Genomic DNA, 24,002 nt, shown 5'->3' on the forward strand with positions numbered 1-24,002 from the left:
TCCTCTGTACCATGCTGCCTTGCCCATGACTCCACCCCATTTTATCTGTTCTGACAGCATTCTGTTGTGCTGCTGGCATATTTAGAAGCTGGCCAGGATAGCAAGCCTTCAGCCAAATCCTATAGCATCTTAGCCAACAGAACTTAAGTATAGGACTGCTTCTTAAGTCTAGCTGAGTCTTCATGTAGTGTTTAAATGGCTTCTACCAGCATATTAATTTAAAAAAATAAACAAATTTCAGGTATCTGAAGAAGTGTGCATGCACACGAAAGCTTATACCCAGAACAAACTTAGTTGGTCTCTAAGGTGCTACTGGACAATTTTTAAATTTTTTAATATATTTTGACTGCATCAGACCAACACGGCTACCTACCTGAATCTAAATTTCAGGCTGTTATGGTTTAGAGCGTTGTTGTTTTTAATGAAAGCAGTCTCTCCCAGTCTAAAGACACAAAAGGGTATATCATGGATCTCCTAGTAGGTTGAGGAAAAGGAAAATTCACCAACTCTGTTATCCTTGGTGAATGTGCTCTGATCTAGGCATCCTTGCATACTGCAGGCTAAGCATGTGCTTCTGCATTCACAGATCAACCCTGCTGAACAGGTGGTTGGCTCTGTCTGCTTTGTATGCACTAATCATTTGTTAGGACAGTGGTGGGTAGAGTGTGCATCTGGAATCAGAACTGACAATGCTGATCTTGTACTTTAGCATTCAAGAGTATTGTGCACATAGTGATAGCAGGTGCTGGGTGCAACCGCTGCCCATTGTAGGGCAGGATTATTTTGCATACTCTGGTCACATCTAGAACAGCAGTCATTGTAGAAGCCTCTTTCTACACACATATTGTCTTTGCTTGATCACAGCAGTAATGTAGAATTCTTACCACTTTTTAAAATCGTACAATATAAGGACAATTGTAAATAAAAAATAAGATACAGTTTATAATCTGGTGGCTCTTTTAATCAAATCTGAGGATAGCTTGCTGAATTACTGAATTAAAATAACCTGTTTTACAGGTTGAATTGTTCATTTCTCACTGCATACGTGCTAACTTCGCATTCTAGACAAGGTGTCAGAATGAAGTGTAATCAGCAGAGAAAGGTGTCATACAGCAGTACATTTTTATTTTTATTTTGCTCATAGGCGATGTTTTGTGTGATGTTGTAGATCTTTCTAGCCAGCACATTTCCAACATTTGAACACAGTATATGTCAGAAGAAGTCACAATCACTGCATTGCCTTTCACACCTAATAGTAGCCTGTCAGGAAATTGTGGCAGACTTATGGCAAAGCTAAACCTATCATAAGGCACCATTTCTGTATATCCAAACTTCCATGCTAGGGCTGCATATAAAACTGTTGCGATTTGGCTTATTTCAATGGCTCAGTTCACACCAATTATGCAGTCAAATGGAGGTTGCCAGTTGACTCCCTATGGCTTTTGTTCAGACTTGCCAATAAGTATGGACCAACCCTATATATAACCCGAAAGCAGTGCCTGCTTTTTCATTTACTCCAGCAGTTTGTTTCAGGGAAATTGCCTTCTATAACACTTTGTCCTGGGATCGAAAGCTGAAGCTTGCTTATTAAGAATGATTCACAGTGTGTTTGTCGTCTTCAAAAAAAGCATGTAATGTACTGTGCATACAGTGGGAATCTGCAGATGGTCAGGTTTCTCCAATACATATATAGGTGTTCAGGATGATGCATCTGCCATTAACACTTGGCATTTTTGCAAAGCTAAACACTGGTTTTACTGCAGGAAACACTGCCTTGTAAAGTGCAAATCAGCCCTCAAACTTACTGGAGGGAGGATTGGATCCTAAGGAGTCTCTGCAATAACTGTGGCTTGATGGAGAAGCTGAGTCAAAAAACAAAGTGGCTGCAATATGATGTGGAACAATTCAACAATGGGTTGTGCATTCTGACTGTTAGCCTCTCTTTAAAAGGGATATTACAGTATTCGGACACAGGCAAACAACTGAATGACTTGTTCAGTTGTTTTCAAACCACCTCTAAATGAGACTGCACTCACAAAGAAATTACAAGTGGCCTTCATACTCAGCTGTTGCCTCCCTTGATCCTCTGTTCATTAAATAGCACACTGGGAGATCCTGCATTTTATTATTCACAATCAAGAGCAAATTTTCATTAGGTGGCATAAAGACACTTAGGTGAGGCAAGGCTTTGTTTTTGCATTCATTTTGACTTGTTTACAAGTGTGATTTTTCTTTCCTACTTTCTAGGATGGCTTACTTGTACTTCACTATGGGCTGATTCTTAGCAGAGATCCCACACTTTCAAGGATTTGTTAAAATCCAACATGGAGGGGCTTTGAAGAAACAAATGATCCTCATTCTGGGAAGTGCATGATGAACATTAATGCACAGTTTTCACTCTGCATAGTAAGTTAGAATCTGAAAAAGGAATGCTGTACAGTAAGTACAGCTATAAATACTGCAGTGCTATTATGTCATTAACACCTAGCTAGTTCGGGGAAGAGCAAATGTGTCAAGATGACTGGATTTGTCTTAAATGTGGTTTGTGTATTGGCAGCACTCCCAGCTGACTCCCAGGACTTAAGCTTGAAACCAGTATTTATCTGAAAGACAGTTTCACTGGTGTTCTCAGGGATTATCTCCAATGTGCGGTGTTTTATTGGAAAAGATGTGTTCTTCTCAGAGACGTTTATTGTACACTAATGGTCTTGGTTTAGAAATAGGAAAGGGAAACCTTTCAGTTGTGTGCCTAAAATGGGGGGGGGGAGAGATAATCACCTTTCAAAAAACCACAAGCATTGTATCTCATGGTTTATGTGAGTAATAACATTAAAATATGCAATATCCTATAAATTAGTTAAAATTGGAGATAAATTGTGTGCATGTTAACTAGACACCAGAATACCAATGCTACTCACACAGCGTGGATGTGACAGTAGATTGCACAGGGCTGCCTTTGAGGTCCCTTTGGAAGGCATCATGCAACTGATTATATTCCTATTGAAGACAATAACCAGACTTTGTTCTATGAAAATCTATCAGAAGAACAGCAGTAACCTTTCTCTATCCCCTGCTACTTTCCTTTAAGCCCACTTCTTCTTCTGGTTTGCAGTCACTACCATGTTTGCCTTTGTCCCTTGCAGCCTCTGTCATAGCTCCCCTTCTTGCAGATGTTCCACTATATTCTACTCCCTCCCCCAGCTTTTGTTTTGCCACCTTTGTAGAAAATGACTATATGTCTGTCCCCTTCCATGCATATAAGCTTGAGACAACGCCCTGTGTTTCCAAGCCAGTAGTAGTACTACCATGTGAACAATAAAAAAAGCTCTGGTTAAACAACAACACAATGAAGGAGTTCGTTTTTAACATTTCCTGTAACATAGCCACAGCAGTGGTCTTATTACAAAGATTTCATTAAACCTTGCTATACAATGCTTAGTCTTCAACTTTTGCAGACGCAGAATCCACCATTAACCCAGACATGCACCTGGGGATCCATTTCATAGTTTTTAACCAAAATTTTATCTAGAAGTGCTGCTGTTGTGACCTCCCTTAGACCAGGCTGTGATATAATGGTGCAAGTGTGAGAAATCCGTGGCCCTTTAGATGACCTTGGACTCCAACTCCCATCAGCCCCAGCCCGTGTGGCCAATGGAGGCGGATGGTGGGAATTGTAATCCAGCAACATCTGGAGGGCCACAAGTTCCCCACCCCTGTGATAGTGGTTCTCAAACCACCAGTTGAAGATCAATGGCTTAATCCATTATCACATAGGCAGCAAACAAAGTTTATGCAATTGGAGGGATAGATGGAAGACACATTACTGATGCAACTCCTGTGCCTCTATAGAAGGTGTCAGATTTTCTTTTGCAAATTCTTAATTCACTGCCTGTGCACTTAAAGATTCTGTCCTATTGTGGAACTGCTACTCCATAGTCTTAAAGAGGCTTAGATGTGCATTTATGGTGACCTGAAAAACTAGTTTTTAGACCAAATGTGTGTTGAAGGGTTTTGCTTTTGAAAATGCCTTTATGAATTCAATTTTGTTACAATAAATTTTTGATGTAGGGATATTCATAAATATCTACCTGCTTTATATTCAAAATATCCAGTTTGTGTTCAGTATTTCTATAAGCAACAGAATGGAACAAAAATTATTTTTGTAAATATTTTTGTCTAATGTGTTATGGGATGAAATATTTAAAGTGTTAAAAAGTAGAAGCCTTTCAAAACTAAAAAAAAAGAGGAAGTATAATAAACATGCTGGAAAAGCAAAACTAGCAGGCAAGTGAAAAAGAATTTGAGGCGCATATTGCTAAAAGAAGGAATTCAACAAAGCACTATGGCAATAGTTCTGTTAGCACAAACATTTCAGTTTGCCAGACAGAACAATACCCCCTATCTTTCCCCTGCATGTTATTCTGGGGTTTCTCCTAACACTCCCCCTGAGCCAGCTGGAGGGGCAGTGGAAGAGGCAGAAAAGCCCTGTTTTGCTAGCTAGCCACTTGTGGGGGCCTCCATTAGTGTGACATGTTAGTTGAATCCCACTCAAAACAATGAACAGAACACTGAAGTACATTAGAGACAGGAAAATAGCCAGGGTGATATTTGAATCATTACATAGCAAAGATACAGTAAGACAGGATTACTAAAGAAAGGTAGAGAAAGTAATTCTATTATTTGCTTTGAACTTCAGGGTGGAAGATGGTGGGCAGGTGCTATATCTGATTCCCCCACTGACCCCAAGGAGGGTATCAGAAAAACAAAGCTAAATAGAAGTGACGAAAACTGAAGTTGTAGAACTATCTACAAATCACTGGGTCCAATTGAATATTTTCTAACAAAAATATTAAATTTGTTTAAAATTCAGCTGACAGGAAGGTAACTAATGAAACATTGATTTGTAAAAGGGTTTAAGAGGAAAGGCCATTGCCTTAAATATATTAGAGCTATTATTATGCAACATAGAAGAACCTGCCTTGCTGAGAGAGAATCAACATGGCTTCTCCAAAAGGGCTTTAAATTGAACCTAGAAACAGCTGCTCTGGGCTTTAACATGAACCTGGAAACAAATGGGTAACCAGTGCATTTGTTTTCACCCTTCTGCCTCGCCTTCATTCTGGATGCTTCAAGTAATTGGGTCCCATAAAATGTCATAATTTCTAATGTGGCTATTGTGGTAAAGTGATTTGGGGGGGGTGAGTGGGGGCACTGATAGAGCTCCTTGCCAGAGACACAAGGGACCCTGGGTACACCTTTGTAAGTACCAGTGCTGCTAAAGCTTTACACCAGTATTTATTTATTTCTGGAAAATAAATAGTGAAACAATTCCCCCACCCAAATCAACAATGCAATGATTTTTTCTAGTGCTTTCCAACTGTTTCTATCTATTTGATACTGCTACCTCCAATGTGAGTATACCATACAGTGGTATAATCATTATGGCAGATGTAAGAGCCTTTGTAGCATGTTAATAGCCCCTGCTAAGTTTTGGGTTTGTTTATCACTGATATAGTAGTTCTTCCTGTTTTATGATCTATGTTTTCAATTGTGGTTTTAATTAACTGTTATATCCTGACCTGGGGTTGCTTTGTAATGAAGGGTAGGCTAAAAATATTTTAAAATAAATAAATTGGTAACACCTGGATTCCTACTCTTTTATTGTAGAATGAAACTTCATTCATATGGTCAAGAAACCAAATTTCTCTTTCACATTTTTTTCAAGACTAAATTGTAATGCACGGGGCCCTTAGGCTTGAGGACAGCTGAGCATACCCTGTGTCAGACTGTTTTAAGGCTGGTTGTCTGGTGGCAGAGAGGCAGGCTCACATGTTTTTGTTCAGCAATAAACTGTCCATGTTAAGGGGAGGCTACAGATGTGAGAGTCTTTTTATACAGTGGTACCTCAGGTTAAGTACTTAATTCGTTTTGGAGGTCCGTTCTTAACCTGAAACTGTTCTGAACCTGAAGCACCACTTTAGCTAATGGGGCCTCCTGCTGCTGCGCCGAACCACAATTTCTGTTCTCATCCTGAAGCAAAGTTCTTAACCCGAGGTAATATTTCTGGGTTAGCAGAGTGTGTAACCTGAAGCGTATGTAACCTGAGGTACCACTGTATTGGCTCTTCAATGTCACTTGATTTCTCGGCCCAGGAAAATTATGAGGTGGTGTGAGAATGCCCTACCTATTACCTTATTACCTTATTACCCTAGACTGTAATCTTAAAGCTCTTTTGTCTATGTATGCATATGCAATTTCCAGAAATACTTTGCAAGTGAACTGTACCAGATTTACTCTACAATGTGTACAGGGTCTTCTTGGGGTTGGGATGTGTGGCTATTCTGTGTAACCTTGAAGCCAAGCATTGTCAATTCTTGATTTATTTGAGCAAAAGTGTTAAGAAGCATTCACACACAGGAAAAAGTAACTTACCTTGAGACTTTGTGCCCAATGAGAGCACAACCCAATGTGTGCAGTTTTTGTTAACCATTAGCTCAAGCTCCTGAAAATAATGGGAGCCTCGGCCAACAAAAATAAAGGCTTTAAGGGAAGTACAAACCGCTGTACTAGGAATGTGTCCCTTTCTAGAGTGTTGCTCCCAAAAGGAACACTTTGTTCCGCAGAATCTGTGGCTGAAGCCTCAAAGTAAACTGTAGTTACCAAGTAAATAAATCTCTTGGCACCCAACTAAGCTTTTACATTCTAGGAAAATGAATATTAACATCCTTGCTTGTGGCAGCGTGCCTCTGATACAGCCTTGACCCATGCTAGGAAAGATTAAGTCAGAAGACTTTTCAGCATCTGCTAGCTAGACAACAGTGGTGCCAGGACTCTGGGCAGACATCCAGGACCCCACTTGGCAAAATGAACAAGAGGGCTGGCTTACCACATGTTGAAGTAAAAGCCCATTAAGGACAGAGTCTAAAATTACCTAACCACCACTGTTCAACAAGTGCTGCCTTTTGCAAAACACAGGCCCAATCCTTCAGAATACGATTGATCAAACCGTTATAAATTTGTGTTATTTGGGTAATAAGCTAATTATTTTGCATATCTATGGGGGTTGGGAAATTAGCTATGTCTTTCCTGCTATTAGGATCTCTTCCTTTATATTCCCATTGATTCTAGTGAGTTTGTGAAGACTGCCTGCTACTCCTATCATCTTCCTAAACCTTTTGTCAGCTGCACTTCCCAGACATACCAAGATGATGATGATGATGATGATATTTTGCCTCCTGCACATTTTCCTTGAAGTGATAACACCTTACCCTACAACACAACATTTTAGCACCTCTTCTTAGGTGTTGTGTTCTGACACATCTTCTGTCGACTAGAATTTATGTCCATGTAAATACTTTTTAATTGATGTATTAGATTAATTTAGGGGCCCCCAACTTTTGTTGGGCCAAGGAACACATCTGTAAATCTAAGAAACTTGTGGACACCACAAAACCCTGCTTTCACAGAAGAGAAACTGACACTGCTCAGAACTCCCACTCCAAAACCAGGCAAATCACACAAACACACCAGTCAAAACACAAAAAGCAGGCAACAACAACCCCCTCCCCAAAGGCAAACCCCCTCAACCAAACAGCTGCCACAAATACACCAATACAATTCATTTAAAAAATTGACCAGGGGACTGGTGGACAGCAAGGGCAGTGCCATCATGGGACCCCAGATCTAATAGTTTGTTATATAGTGTAGGTCTTTGTTTATGGAATATTTTAGGTGAACTGGATTACGGTAATTCATTGTTCTAGTTGTAATTTGAAGCTGGTTTGAATAAGTTGTTGCTGAGCTGGTGAGACGATATGAAAATCTAGCTCAACCCAATGTGTGTACAATTTCAAAATCATCAAGACATACCACTGGTGCAGGAAGTATGTGCTACGTGTAATTGGTTAGTTTGTCCTTTGATCGTAAATTATTACAAAGAACACAGGTGCAGTATATTTTGGCATTTGATTATTTTGGTGAACAGGCATTTTTCCTTCAAATTTGAATAACACACTAAGTGGAAAAGAAATGTATATTTAGGCTGCTTAAGTGTGATTTGAGTTAACTTGGGTTCAAAGAATGGCTCCAAAATTCACTCTGAGTGAAATTGCATGGTACTATGAACATTCAGAATGTTGTAAACTAGATGTAGAACCTCACTCTTCTTCTGATCCCTGTTGTCCTCTGAAGTGTTATTGCCTTCTATTACACTTTCATAGTAACTGCTTTGAACTGATTTCTTTAGACTATATCGTATACAGGGAAAGAGAGCAGAGAAAAAAATCAATCAATCAATCAAGATGAAGAATTGAGAAATGGAAAGAAAGGAATTACAAGGCCAAACTAATATTGAAGTGTACAAGTTAAGAAAGGAGGAAATCATCTTTTATCATAAAAAGAAGATATGTATTTAGATATTAAACTCAGGTTTCCTTCAAATGTTCCTATGTATTATAACCATGTATTATTGCATCTTATAATTGCTGTGTATCATAGTGCCTGCCTGACAGCTGTAGTTCTTAGAATCAGTAGATTCTAAGAACATAGTAATAAAGGCAGTGTCTGTCCCAAGACAGACTCACTACAGATACCAGCTCCTTCAAACCCAGCACCAAGAATATGATGCTTCTCCAAGCTTCATTTTTCACCATATAACATAGGCAGTTCCAAACTCACTTAAAACAGTTTTTGATTGCAGCTCTATGACTTCCAGAAATGCTCAGTACTTCACATGTTGCTTGAACGCATGAAATGACTCATTGTTCAACTTGATGAATTTCCCATTAATTAGTGGGTCTCATCTTGAATAGCTCCGGGGAGATGACAATGACCCTATAGTATTTGCTTTGTGGTTACTTTTCTTGGTTTCCATAGGAAAGGAAGTGTAAGTATGTAGTTTTTTACAGCAGATCGTGACTTTATAAAGAAAGCTCTTGTTAATGGCTTCAGTACCCTTTCTTAAGGGCTTAAACTACCCCTCTTTGTTCCAAAACAAGAACACTCTTACAAAGCATTGCTTGCACAATGGTAAGCCATGCCACTTTCTCAACCTCTTCGCACAGCTAGACTGTCATCAGCAGGCATGCACCAATCAAATTGGATCCTTGCTGTATGCATAGTGAGCATTTATTTTTGATACACACACAGAGTAAATGTCGCCATGTTTGCTCATAAGGAAAATTCCAAAGTTCATATTAAGCCAACCCAAATGTCATGAAATAGCATGCAGGTTCTGGGAGACTTCAAAGCTTACATGCCACTTTGATCACCTTAATAAAAGTGTTGCTCTGATATAGACTTTGGAATTTATTCTTATATTTGCCATTAAAAATGCACACAGAGTTACAGACAAGGCCAAATTATCCATGGTGCAACTGAAGCAATTTCATCAGGGCTCATGTCAGCAAAGGACCCCAGAGCCTGAGCTTTCATTAAAAAATAAATAAAAGTAAGTGTCTAGCGCTCCCAGAAAATTTTATGAATCAAAATGTGCAGGGTACCAACCTGACTGGAGATAAGATTTCCCTGAAGCTGCGGACACAGCTTGGTTGAGGTGACCAGCTAATTAAGAACAATCCAGCTGTATCAGACCAAAGTCCTATCAAGTGCAGCATCCTGCTCTCAGTGTGACCAACCAGATGCCTACAGGAAGTACGCAAGGAGGACATGAACAGAACAGCCCTCTCCCAGCAACTGGTATTCAGAGGCCTGATGCCCCCAATTCTTGAGACAGTACACAGTCATCCTGGCTAATAGCCAAATCCTCCATGAAAAGTGGATTCTATTACAACAGCTTGCGGGAGTAAATGCCATCATTTTAACTATGTGCTGTGTGAAGGAGCACTTTCTTTTGTATGTCCTGAATCTTCCAACACTCAACTCCTTTAGATGACACCAGGTTTTAGCATGATGTGAGGGGGGGGACCCCTTATCCAGGCATGGCCAAACTTGGCCCTCCAGCTATTTTGGGAGTACAACTCCCATCATCCCTAGCTAACAGAACCAGAGGTCAGGGATGATGGGAATTGTAGTCCCAAAACAGCTGGAGGGCCAAGTTTGGCCATGCCTGTTCTTATCCTTTCCCACACCTGCATAATAGTATAGACCTCCATCATATATTCTCTTTACTAGGTTTTGTTTTTCTAAACTGAAAAGCTCCAAATGTTGTAACATTTCCTCATAAGGGAGTTATTTATTGGGCAAGGCGTTGGACCAGCTTGTTCCGATTGTTCTATGAAGAGGTTCTCAGACGTGGGATAAAAAAAGGCAGGGAAATTAAACTATGCTTTCAGACAGGAGTTGCTTAGAGAAGCACAAGGTCCTTGCTAGGGTAAATGTTGCATCATATCTATTCCTTTGGGCTGTTCCGTCATTGTGTCAGAATCAATGTCATCCACTGAAGATTGTATTAGCTGATGAGATGCATTTGCTCTGTGGTACCCAAATTCATGGTAGTTGCGAGACATTTGCAGTGAGCAACCCAGCACTTACTAGAGCCAGTCTTTCCTTTCTTGTTGGGCAATAACGGTCCAGTTTAAGAAGATCTTACTGGGAAGGGATGTTAAAAACTGACCAAAGCTGTTGGAATAATGAGAATGAACCATGCTTATTAGTCCCTTTTTGGTGGCCCTCCACAACATTTGATGCTCCCCCCACAGCCCTTGTCTACCTTCCCAAAGCTGGTAAGCCAGGTGCTGAGCTTTGGGGTCCTTGAGTCCTTGTGCCGCCTTCCTAAAGCCAAGTTAGCGCTTTCCCAGCTTTGGGAAGGAGGTGGGGAGGGCTCTAGGACCCTGCCAGAGCCTCACACCTCCTTCCCAAAGCCAAATGCTTCACTAGCTTAACTGGGAAGGCAGCCCAAGGGCTGAGGGAGTGTGTGTCAAATATTCACACTCCCCTCCCCACAAGGCAGTGTGCAGCCTGTGGGTTCCATGTTGAAGTCCTCTTGCAACCCACTTGGTATGAAAAGTCGGGCCACCCAGCTCTAGACATTGCCCAAACATCAAACACTGATTTGCCTGAATGTACGGTAATTGATTTGGAAAGAGATTATAACCCAGAAAAGTTTGAAGTCAGAATATCACCAAGGACAAACAGGCTGCCTCAAGACATGTCATCTTTATTTATTTGTGCCTTACAGAAGAGGAGGAAAGAATGTGAGCAAAACAGTTTCTCTTATTTCAGGAAACTATTGCAGTGAAACTGATAGGACATGATGGTTTTGTGTGCTCAAACCTTGTGGCAGGATTCATTAATGCAAACACATCACAATAACACACAATCTTCAGCTTCTGCAGAAAGCAAATTCTGCTGGCAATTTTAAGGCATTGAAAGAAAATCCACACTAGTAAGTTCTATATAAAACTTGGCACATATTCAAGTGGTAGACTGAAAAGGTACACTGAAGGTTAGCAGATCCAGATGGAGGATAGGATTCTATCTTATCAGGATTCCTTTTTGAGAAAATAGTAGGTGTGAATCTTTCCTCCCTGTGACTCTACTTGTTTGCAAACATGTGAATTTAGTCTGCCAGTGTCTTGAAATGGGCAGAATTTCATTAATCAGTCTACAGCACCAGTTTACCAAGCAGAAGTGATTCTGTGTATGTGTGTAGCTGCATCATTTCCAAGTCTGGCTGGCAAGGCTAACAATATGCTCCTCTAAGTCTATTAGAGAAAAGTCAGAAGAACCACTACAATTCACTGGTGAGGTTATCATGTGGCAGTGAGTACATTTAAGAAAATACATTAAGAAAAAATACCTTAATAGTATGTTATTAACAAACTTTGTCTCTAATACAGCACATAGAACCCATATTGCTTTCCATAATAAAGAAATAAGCAGCTGGCATAATTCTACATTCCTTTTCTAATGGTGAATCAAAAGCCAGGATATCCATGGTTTTGAGTTGCCAATTGTGGCGATAGGAAACAGCAGATATCTAAGCTTTTGAAATGATGTTAGGAATCTGTGCTCTAGAAGACTCAAGAGAGTGGATCTTTTTTTCTTTTAGCCTTATTTTCATACAAGGCTAAAGCTAAAATCTAGGAACTGATTACAACACACCTGTTTCCTTTATTCTTAATTGCTGGCACTACTGATTGTAAGCAATTGCTATTTTAAATCTACAAATATGGCACAAAGTGAAATGGACAGCACAATGGTTCACAATGTAATCACAGGAATGACTGTCCATGCTTCTAACAGAAAAACAGGGCTCTAATACTCCAAAAAATTTATCATGTAGGTTTTTTTAAAAAAGGAAGAATGCACCAGGTTTAGCTAGTGAGATAACAAAGATATATTTAAGTGCATCTTCACTATGTGCTATCATATGACAGAGAGCTCCCATGTGCATTGGTACAGAAAGTTGGTCCACAGTTATTGTGTGGCTTAGTATTTATCTTCCTAAAGACATTTGCACCTTATAAATGTCAGTAGCTTCCACCTCGTATTTTTGAATGCACTGTGCTTCTTTCTAGAATACACCAACCACACAGCAAGGCAAACAAAATGCCCTGTTTTCTCTACCCCTGTGGTCCATAAGAACTGGAAACAGAATAAATCATCTAATTACTTGCCTTCAAGAGGCGAGTAACGAAGATTAATCTGCACTTCCCTGACAAGGTGCAATTGCTGGATATTTTGTATCTTACCTGTGAAGGAGGTTCACTTTTCAACTGATTCTGAATAGCAGGTTCAGCAATTAAGTCAGACATCATGAAGGAGCCCTGAGTCATTAACTATAATGTGTAGGTTTTAACTTTTTCTACTAGCTGCACTTCTGAGACTTCCCTCTTTGCTTAATTTAGAAATTGTGAGATCTGGCTATTACAGAACTCTGCAGTTTGCCAACTAGTTTTCCTATAGAATCCCTCCCCGCCCCCGGAAAATAATCAAACTTTGAGCCCCCTCCCCTTTCTTTCCTCCTAGTGATTCTGGATGTGGTGCTCTTACTAAACTAGTCTAGTGATGTGAAACATTAGAACTTTATGTGTACATGAGCTGGTAAGCACCTTAATTCAGGCATAGGCAATTTAAAGGTCTAAGCTATATTGTTCCCTCCTTAAAGGTTCATTGTATTTAAGGTGAAAGGTTACACTTTTTGGTTTGCAGCACCCCCCTCTTCCAGATTTGTTCGTTCAGTTTTCTTAGTGGATGTTATGGTCTCCTCAATCATTTCAGCAAAGGCTTCCCCTACTTGGCTTGATGAGATTTTTGAAGCCAATTTAGCCTCTTCTTTCTCCTCTTTCTTAAAAGAGAAAGTGGGGGATATTTTGGAACTGCTGGCCATAGAGGAACTGAAGAACCTGGGCTGGAAGGAGTAAGTGGGGTTGGAAGGGGGATTCATTGATGAAATGCTGATGCTTGAAGTGCTAAAACGTGTCTCCTCACCCTCCAGCAGTTTCCTATAAACACCAGAGAAGGAGAGATTATTATTATTTGGGGTTCAATCCAGGATTAAGCACATTTATGAAGAGGTAGGACCATTTCTAGTCCCTATGTTGGTTAAAAGCAGGAGAAGACTAAAAAAGGGGTGAGTAACCAAGCATTTTTTCATGCCCCAAAGACCCACAGGAATTTGAAAATATTTGCAGATTTTAAAAAATCCCCCATGTTGTTTAACATCTATATGAAATCGCTAAGTAGGGTCACCTAGAATCTTGAGCACGTAGTCAGGAATATTCTGATGACACAGAGCTCTACTTCTCATTGACATCTACAAGTGTGGCAGTAGATGTGCTGGACTTGCCTCAATAATGGACGCTCAATTGAAGCTCAATCCAGATAAGACTGAGGAACTGTTAGTGGGTGGTTCCCTAGACTGGATGAATTGGAGCTGGCCTGCTCTTAATGGGGTTGCACTCTCTCTGAAGGAGCAGGTACATAACTTGGGAACCATCACTGGTGCTTGAAGCTCAGGTGACCTCAGTGATGTAGAATGCCTTCCATCAGCTTAAGTAGGTGGCCCAGCTATGCTCCTGTCTGTACATATGCTTTCCACACTTTGGTAACCTCTAGGTTAGATTACTGCAGTGCATTATACGTGGGGCTGCCTTTGAAAGGCAATTTATAAACTGCAGCTGCTGTCAGGCATGATCAAATGAGAGGTGTCAGAGGTTGTGGCATCTGTACATATGCTATTTCCTCTACTTAAGGGATTCTGTAGAAAGACACAGCAGCTTTTAAGAGCATAAACTATACCCTGTTACTTACAACCACGTCTTACAGAGGGGTGTTCTTTTATGCTGCAGCAGACTAAAAGTCTTGTAGCTGCTTAAAGACCAGCAAATGTATTATGATATAAACCACAGGTAGAGAACCTATGGCCCTCCAGGTATTGCTGGACTATAAGCCATGCTGGCTGGGGCTGATGGGAATTGGAACCAACATCTAGGAGGCCACGGGTGCCTCACCTTTCGTATAAGCTATAAAAGCTTATCCCACAAAAAAATCCATTATTATTTTAGGTGTCATAATATGAACTAGAATATGTTAATTTGATTTATAAAATGTATACTGAAAACAATTAGTCTTACTATACTTTATCTACTTTAAATACATTGCATTACCATCAATGCAAAATGATGGTAAAGCTTCCTAGCGAGCAGCGCTAAATTGACTCCCACCAGCCACTAGGATAGGGTTGGTTTTCATCACAGCCTATTTTGGTGCTATGCTGTTTACATAACCAACAGGCAAGCAGGGCTTTGATAGTCACTGTTACCTGTATGCTGCTATCTCTATATCCAGGGCCATTTTGACATTGAGCAAATCTTGGTATTCTCTCAGATGCCGAGCCATTTCACTTTTTGTGTCTCTCAGGTCACTCTCCAGCTGATTGACAGTGTCCTGTAATTCAGACGGACAGATATAAAACTGATATTTTAAAGCCAAAGATGTTGCTGAGTAGCTGCTTTTCCTCTTAGAATGGAACTGTGGCAAAATCAGCAATATTGTACATGCATTTGCACAAAACAACATGCAAATTCGGGTCTACCATTAAAACATGTATAAGCCTGCATGACAGCTTTTTGGGTACATGACAGCTTTCTGGGTATGACCACCATGAAGTCCTATGTGGAAAACTGGATGGGATTTCTCTCAGTGTTCCAGAACACAGACACAACCCTCTCCTATATGAAGCTATTCAAGTATTATTATTTATCCTTGGAGGACTTTCTCTGGATTCTGCCGCCCCTCCACAAGCACACACTGCTGGAGGAGAAGTGGGTGATGATCAGAGATAGCTACCCTTACAGCTATAGTGCCCCAAATTTGTAAATTCAGATGAAGACCCCAACCATTTGGGTTCTGCTTAAGGAAAAAGGTTCACACCAGCAATGTATAAAGGGCACCTTTATATCACATATACCAAAAGCTTCAGCAATGATTCTGTATCTCTGATTAAATCAGAGGCTGTTTTTCTGCATTGCTTAAGTTACACATTTCCGCTAACAAATTTGCATCCAGAATCTTGGCCAAGTAGATGCTCCTGCTACACCTGTACAGTTGCTAACTAGGGCCGCCATTTGATTATGGAAATCTTAGTTGATTAATCATAGGACTTGTAAGTTATTAACTCATTAAATTTGCATATTAATATGGCAGTCTTTCTTATGAAGAAAGCTTCCCCCGTTTAAATGATGTATGCATGTATTACAGAAGATTGCCAAATAATTGGGGGGATTTTTTTAATCATCACAATTTCCAGCCCAAATTCTAGCCCTAGCTGTTGATATGTATGCCTTTCTAACTAATCAACAGACTCGCCTACATAAGATGCAATCCTAGAATTCCTCTTTTAATGTAATACAGCTTCAGTTTGCAATATGTTAAAGGGGGAGCTGTGCAAGCTTAACTTAGAATGTGTGTATCCTTTATATAGCCAAAACAGTACCTCCCATGCACAAGAAACTTATAGACGAAAAATTCCTAAAATTTCCCCCCAACAGCCCAATGATGACAGAGCATTTTCAGTTGCCAAGGAATGCTGACTGTCCAAGAGGGAAAAGTGAGAAGGAGTAACAAAAGTAATGGACTATCCTGGAAGATCCAGTGTCTGGCTGGCACCCTGAACAGAAGCATACCATATTTTCTTACTGGCTCCACTAGCTAACAGTAGATTGTTTGCAATGCATCTTGTTCAGTACCATGGAGAGAGACATAGTTTTCTCCGTTGTCTTTTAGCTTCAGTTCAGGCTGAGCCCTACTCTTCTTAAGAAGCAGGGAGATGTTAGAAGAGGTATAATTCCTCACAGATTAGAGGGAGGGATGTCCCAAGGCTGACACCACTCAAACCCAGGAACTGTGAAAACACTAAGCAGGCGCAGTATCCAGATGTGGAAATCAGTTATTCCTCAATATGAAGCCAGTGCACAACCAGGGGTGTAGCCAGGATTTTGGGGGGGCTTTTGTTAGGGTGGGCAAACCTCAGCTTTGTTTTGATTTTTTTTATTTGGGGGCAGCTGCCCCCTCTGGCTATGCCCATGTGCACAATGAATTAACATGAGACTGGTGGGACAGACGGAAACACAATCAAAACACTTCATGGATAAGAGGTTCTGTTTATGGGCCCAACTGCACTACAGTCAGGAGCTCCATGGTAAACTGTTAAGAGCTTTCAAGGTGCCCAGAGAAATAAGCATGCAAGTGATACCCTCGCACAGTGAACTGCTTTTCTAAAAGACACCTGCACAAAAAGCAAAACTCCTAGCCTGTTTTAACACACCCTCCAGACGGAATGTGTTGACAGACTTTCCCCCACCCCTCCTAGCAGATTTTTGGAAACGAGATTCTCAAACGTCTAAGGGCAGCCGGAGGCTTCCAACCACTGGCCTTAAGTCTGCTGTGAATGGGCCTATGGTCTGATTCAGCACATGAGAGGCGACAACTGTCATCCTGAGCCAACCCAGAGATCCGTTTCCTGCAGCTTTCTGCGGCTAGTGATCGGAAGCCACCGTGGGGAGGGGTGGGTGGAGAAGCGGCGCTTACGTGCGCGATAGGGGGCGAGCGCGCTAAGGCGATCGACAGCGTCTGGCCACGAGGTGTGTCCTCGGACGCGGTGCGGAGAATGACGACGCGGCGCCTGCGCGGAAAGGCGACCCCCTCCCTCCGCCCGCGCGCGCGCCCTCACCTGCAAGCCGACGGCCTCGGCGTGGTGGCGCTCCTCCATCTCGTGCAGCTGCCGCTCGAGGGACTCGTTGGCGCCGCGCAGGCTCTCCACCTCGAGGGTGCGCGCCTGCAGCTGGCGGCGGTACTCTCCGATCTCCTCGCGGCTGGCGCGGATGGCCTCGTTGCTGCGCGCCGCCTGCTCGCTCAGGTTGGCGAACTTGCCGCGGTACCACTCCTCGGCCGCCTGCAGGTTCTTGGCGGCCAGCACCTCGTACTGGCCGCGCAGCTCCTTGAGGGCCGCCGTCAGGTCGGCCTTGGGGGCGTCGGGCTCGACGGCGGCCAGCGCGGGCGCCTGCAGCGAGGCGCTCAGCTCGGCCAGCTCCTCCGAGTGCACTTTGCGCACGAAGGCCAGCTCGTCCAGCAGCGCCTCCACCTTCTTCTCCAGCGCCAGGCGCGCCAGCGTGGCGCCGTCCACCTCGCGCTGCTGCGCCCGCAGCGCCTGCTCGGCCTCGGCCCGGGCGCGGGCCTCGTCCTCGCAGTGCGCCCTCAGGCGCTGCACTTCCTCGGCCAGCCGCTCGCGGTCCAGCGCCGCCTGCGCCCGGGAGGCCTCGGTCTCCTCCAGCTGGGCGCGCAGCTCGCGCAGCTCGGCCTGGAAAAGCTCGGCCAGGCGGCTGGGCTCGGCGTGGCGCTGCCGCAAGGCGCCCAGCTCCGTCTCCAGCAGCCGGTTGTGCTGCTCCAGCTGCCGCACTTTCTCGATGTAGCCGGCGAAGCGGTCGTTGAGGCCCTGCAGCTGCTCCTTCTCGTTGGTGCGCGTCAGGCGGAATTCGTCGTGCACCGCCGCCGCCTGGCTCAGGTCCAGGCTCTCCGCCTGCGCCAGCCGGTACGAGACGGCATGGCTGCTGCGGGACAGCGACTGCGAGCGGTAGCTGCTGCCCGCCGTCGAGCTGCCCAGGCGGGAGGAGTAGCGGGGAGGCTCCCCGAAGATCTTCCTGTAGGAAGAGGCCAAGTAGTGAGAATCCGATCCGAAATTCATCCTGGAGGCAGTAGAGAGGCTCCCTGCGCCGTCCGTGCTTTATATAGGGAGGCGGGTCGCCCGTCGCGCCGCAGAAAGGCGGGGGTGGGGGGAAGCTGCACTTTTAGGGCGCGGTCGAGGGGAGGAGATTGGGATGAAAGGGACAGGCGGGGGATGAGGATGCTGGGGCGCTCCGGCAGTCCCATTGGGCGTAAGCAGTGGATTTTGGGGTGCGGGTGGGAGAAGGGCTGCTACTCTACAGGGTGATAGAACTTGGTATATTTAGGAACGATGGTCATTGCTTTGTAGAGAAGCGGAGGTAAGCGGAGGTGAGAAACTTGGGCTCCCCCTGACTACGATGGAAGAAGGCAGAGCAGAGAACGCCTATCCAGGAATGGGAAGCAGCTGGTGTTGCTGGCTAAAATCTTGGGGCGCACGTCTGAGGAAGGATAGAGGGCTTGGAGGGACCTGGTAGTGCTGATGGTGCATCTTTCCGGTCCTAGCTTCGCATTCCCAACTGACTTTGCTAGGAAGCATGACAGGGAGAAATGCTGATGGAGCTGTCCATTTTGCCGCAGTGCTGATGTCAGTTCTTCCCACCGGCTGCCGCTGAAGGTTGGGGACGCTTCCACCCAGCGCAAGCTGTTTTGGCTCTTGGAGATAGACAGTTATGATATACAGAACTGCTAGGCTCCGTCTCCCTTAAGCCGCTTCCCAATGCTGTTGTTTCTCCGAACCATAGAGCCAGTTTCCTTCTCATGGTAGGCCTGTGTGTGTTAAATAATGGAGCTCTGCAATTCAGTCAGAACATTTGCTTTGTTGTACTGTGCACAAACAGTAAAGAAGACTGGAGGGTAACACTTACTGATTGCTGCAGTGAGGAAGAAGAGAAAGACAGGAGTGTCCTAGATTTGCTAAGGGAGTGAATTTAGTGTGGGAAGATTAGAGTATATTAAAGATACTGCAGTGTAGTAGGACCTTGAAGATCCTATAACACTGTAGTTGCATTCTGTTATTGCGTTATCATATTGTGATCTTAAACCGGGGGGGATATGCTATTTCATTAGAACAACTCAGTCTGATAAGAATATGTAAGTGTGGTTTTTAGAATGAATTTCAGCAGGACTGCAGGAGTGTTCTTAGGAGGAAGTGTTTTGCCTTAGATGATTTGTAGTGGTAGTGCCAGTATTAACACACACAGCCAGTTTCCCTGATCACAGCACCAAGGAAGGAAGGTGAAAACATTTGCATCCATGACTCTGCATGATACATTGCCCCTGCCTAACGTGAACAGTCTTTTAAAAATATTGTTTGTGTTCAGAAAATACACTACTAAAATGTGTGATTTAAATCCTATCATCTCAACATGGTATTTAGTCTGGCAGTTCTCTGTGGAGATGTACATATTCTCTAGGTGAGGCCATACCCCCAAACCTGGAATTCAGTTCTCTGTAGAAGGGTTGCAGGAACCTTTTCTGCCCCTGGGCCACATTCTCTTGTGGGCAACCTTTTACTGGACCACTGTAGTCAGGATGTCTTGGTCCAGAAAAGGTTGCAAGTGGCATACCAGCTGAAGCTGGCAAAAAGCACTCCTGGTCTCTTGGGTCTCTAGTGACAGAGATGGCTCAAGTAGTAGACCCAGTCTGCATACCTGCTCCTTCAGAGGGAGAGAAACCCCATCCAAAACAGGCAATTAACCACTCACCCACAAAACCTCCATTTCCCCCCAGGATTTAAGCTCAGGTTTTTTTACCTTTATCTAGTGCACCATTGCATCGAGACGCTGGTCCAAGACTTGCACAGCCTCTCCTGTTGGCATTTAGGGCTTCCTACCAGAACATTCTGACTTTCTTTCAGTCACCTGGTTGGTTGCTATGTAGAATTGTCCTTGAGTTCCTTCCAGGATGCTTGATTTCCTTTCTGTTTTGGCCTTTGATTTAGCTGCACTTCTTCCCTAATTCTGGATCTGGAGTTATGTGCTTTTGGCTGTGGGCTATTTTTGGTGCACAAGTGGCCGTATTCTTTCCAGCTTTTGAGACTGAATGGCTGTAGACCATAGGCATGTTCAGAGACATAGCTACTGACACCTTCCAGTCAAGGTGGAAGCAGAGACTCACATGGAAGCCCCACCCCAAGACCCTCAGGCATGTCCTCCTCCACCCTCATTCTAAACATCTGCATGGAGCTTCTACTTGACTTCATTTGGATGTGGGTAGAACTTTTGTGCTATCTGGGATCCTGATAAAGAAGGTTCTCTAATCACGTGAGGGATTCTACTTGTGTCCCGGCAAACACAAGTAGAAGCCCCAGTACAGGTTTGCCCCATGAACACGTGGAAAGTTGACAGACAGGGAACTGATGTGCCCAAGGATGTGGGGAGGCTTGTGTGTGTGATTCTGGCTTTGTCAATTCAAGTTCTCCCATTGACTTTTAAGCCTAAGCCAAGTCATTCAGTGACCCCAGCAGTTCTCCAGTCACCCTCTATTCCTTTCAGGTCTTCTTCCTTCTGGCTGTCTACCAGGAACACCAACCAACATGAGCTGCCAATCCAACTAACTAACTGCTGGTGACCAGCACTTGGCCGTATATACACTTCTTCTGGATCCCTATTCTAGTCCCAGTCAATCATCTAACTATGAATTCTAAACATGCAGTTACCAATCAGAATATGAAATCAATCAGTAAAGCATTAATTGATTAACATCCTGTCCTGTCTGACATTCAACAAGGCATTACAGAATCCCGGGAAGCTCAAGTGAGCAACTTGTTCTACAAATATCTGGAGCTTTGTCCTGGATAGCACCAGATCACCCCTCCTAGGCTTCTACCACCCCACCACTTCTCAGAGGATAAAGGTAAAGGGACCCCTGACCATTAGGTCCAGTCATGACCGACTCTGGGGTTGTGGCACTCATCTCGCTTTATTGGCCGAGGGAGCCGGTGTACAGCTTCTGGGTCATGTGGCCAGCATGACTAAGCAGCTTCTGGCGAACCAGAGCAGCAAACGGAAACGCCGTTTACCTTCCTGCCAAAGCGGTACCTATTTATCTACTTGTACTTTGACGTGCTTTCGAACTGCTAGGTTGGCAGGAGCAGGGACCGAGCAACGGGAGCTCACCCCATCGCGGTGATTCAAACCACCGACCTTCTGATTGGCAAGTCCTAGGCTCTGTGGTTTACCCACAGTGCCACCCGCGTCCCTCTCAGAGGCTAGTAAGGCCTTAAAGCAGCAGTCCTGTGGCCTGATTCTTAGCACTCTGCCTGCTCTCTGTTAGTTCTCCCTAGGTTTGTTGTTGGCATGGACTGCCAGGCATGGGCTTATGGCGTGAGCTGGTTGGACACAGAAGAATGATGGGAGGAACCAGCTGGGGAACCCCCAAGAGAAAAAGGCTCAGAGCCATGGGATTGGGTGGGATGACAATGAGTGGTCAGAGGGAGAAGACTGGGAGGACGTGCTAGAAGCTGAAGAGGTAACAGTGCTTAGTGAGTGGAGGGAACCTGTGGCAGAGAGAAGTCCAGAAGCTGAAGCAGGAGAGGAGGGAGTCCAAGAGGAAGAGATGAACCTGGCTGGTGGAGGCATGGATGTCTCCCCCTCCTGCTGCAACAAGCTTTCCTCCCCCTGGTCTCCCAGAACCAGGATAGGCATGAATAGGGTAGAGGAGAAGTTAGCTTCACATAGGTGCCCTCAGATTGTTTGGGGAAACCATGGAGAGGTGGGGACTTAAGCAGCTGTGGGGAGATGAGGGCCTTCAGTCTCAGCAACTGCTTCATAGTGGCAAGACTTGCTTGAGTTGAGTTGCTGTGCTCACTAGGCCTGACACTCCTTTGTGAATCCCATTTTTGGTAATAAACACCTGCTGGCTCGCTCCTGTCAGCTCCCCCCCCCCCCGTGTGTGTGTGTGTAGATCACCCTGACATACATGCTCAGGAGTTTCTTCATCTGGAGATTCAAATTCAGGGGTCCTTGTATTGATGGGTCCTGGCTTATGAGCTCTCTGGTATAATGTTGCTGCCTGGGTTGGTGTGTGCCAACTCTGCCTCCTGTGCTGCTGTTCCACCTTACCTGGCTGGTCCCTCCTCACCTGAGTCAAAATTGGGGAACAAGCCGTTGCTCAGGGTGAGGGTCATGACACCTACCAATTCAACTAAATAAAGCTGGCAACTCTGAAATATTTGTGATCAGCATTGTACACAGTCCACTTTCATGCGGAGCCTGGTAAAACCGTAAATTACAACTCTCCTGGCTCTGCTTTTGCCTGGTTTCCAAATGAAAAACGGAAGCTTTCTCTTAGCATCTTTTACCGCAAATGGGCTCTGTGACGCTCATGCATTTTTCAGCACACTATTAAACCAGGGCTGTAGCTACATGTTTTACCACCTGACTTCATGCTGACCACTTACATCAGAATTCTCTAAAGGTTTCCCTTTTGCTCAACTTTGGAACACATTTCAGAATAATCGTGAGTACGATGATAATTATGATGATCTATCTTGGCAACTAAAAAGAGTCCACAGTGTAGATAACAGAAAATTAATCTCACCCTTTGCTTCTACACCTGGGTCAGATCTTGTTAGTTGCTACAGGTCTTCTTCATCTCCCCCCCCCCAGCTTTTTAAAGGGAGACTTAGAGGTGGCACAAGCTGGAGAGCACTGTCATATCCTGCATCATCTGTGAGTTTGTGAACTGATATCCAAATATCCTCTGGAAGTTACCGATTGCTGGGAAATACCACTGTTCTTCAGTATCTTCCCCTCTAATCTTGGGTAAGTGCTTCCTGTGTTGTGCATATTTACTCCTGATTTATGCCTGCAGCTGAATATCTGAAAACAAATGCACTCATATGTGTAACCCATGGAACTGCATATGCAAGTAGTAAAAACTTTGATTTTTTAAAACTTACATGGAACACATAAGATCTCAAGAAATAAAAGAGAAGAAAAGAGCAACCAAAGCAGCACTTAAGAGTTCAATGACATGGGCTGGTATTTCAAAATATGTACTGAAATAAATGTTGGATGTTGATTCCTATAAGCCTCATATGAAGTGTTGCTCTTTCGATTGTTAAAATAAAAAGCAATATGTTATATTACCATTCTCTCTCTCTCTCTCTCTCTCTTTTTTAAACGTTGGAGAAAGATTTGTAATTACTCACTAGCTTACTCCCTGGACGCATGTAAATATCTACCTCTAGACAATTGGACATGCCTGCTTTGCTGTTGGAAAGCTTCCAAGTGCTGTGGAAGTTCCAGGGACACAGCACTTACCCAGATTTAGTTTTCTTTGGAATGAGGTCACTGGAGGCTTTTGCTGTTTTGTAATATTTTAGTTTATTTGTAAGTACACAGATTGAGCAAGAAGGACAACTTAACATTCCAACAGTCAGCCAAATCCACTGTACCACATCAGATCTCCAGATTCCCTCTCCAAATGGTACTTTCTGGAGCTTAACAAGTCCTCTGTTTATCTTTTCCACTGTCTCCAAAAATTGCAACCTGCCTCCTTTATTCACACACGGAAGCCTAGAATACATCATTTGTAGCTAGACAAGGAAGCATTCTCCCATTGCTCCCTGTCTACCTCTCATAATTTCCCCCCTATTTGCAATATCCCAGGCTAGTCCTGTGTCACACAGTAATCTTTCATATGGCAATTAGCTCTCATAAAGACATGTCACCTGAACATCTCAAGCTATTTACACTCCTTTGTCAAGTCCAACCCACACTGGTAGTCCTATTACCAGAAATATGATAGAAAACCCATAACGATATTGCAAGCTGCCTCCAGAAGGTAGGTTAGTAGGCAGGGAGTAAATACAGTATTCAAAACAACTCTGTACAGTGGTACCTCTGGTTAAGAACTTAACTCGTTCCGGAGGT

The 24,002-nt window shown here is 43.7% G+C and overlaps 2 protein-coding genes across 4 annotated transcripts in view; one reads left to right on the top strand and one right to left on the bottom strand.

Annotated features, from left to right (window-relative positions):
• The window catches only part of PCGF6 (polycomb group ring finger 6), a 46,561-nt gene extending 23,346 nt beyond the window's left edge, over positions 1-23,215 (top strand). For 2 of the 3 annotated variants that reach the window (XM_083505116.1, XM_083505117.1), the window contains one exon: positions 2,248-5,645. In XM_083505116.1, coding sequence (XP_083361242.1) covers positions 2,248-2,316 — 69 coding nt within the window. In that variant the 3' untranslated portion in view covers positions 2,317-5,645. Of the gene's footprint in view, positions 1-2,247; positions 5,646-22,733 lie in introns of those variants that run through there. The other variant, XR_014526711.1, reaches the window with a different exon arrangement.
• Positions 11,097-18,344, bottom strand: INA (internexin neuronal intermediate filament protein alpha). The gene is made up of 3 exons (XM_083505101.1): positions 17,135-18,344; positions 14,726-14,850; positions 11,097-13,406 (listed from the first exon to the last, which is right to left on the bottom strand). Exons 1-3 carry the CDS (start codon positions 18,143-18,145, stop codon positions 13,094-13,096), a joined length of 1,449 nt encoding a protein of 482 aa, XP_083361227.1. The 5' UTR covers positions 18,146-18,344; the 3' UTR covers positions 11,097-13,093.
• Positions 23,216-24,002: the final 787 nt, after the last annotated feature.

The sequence above is a fragment of the Podarcis liolepis genome, assembly GCF_965112155.1.
Source record: "Podarcis liolepis genome assembly, chromosome: 5".
NCBI lineage: Eukaryota > Metazoa > Chordata > Lepidosauria > Squamata > Lacertidae > Podarcis > Podarcis liolepis.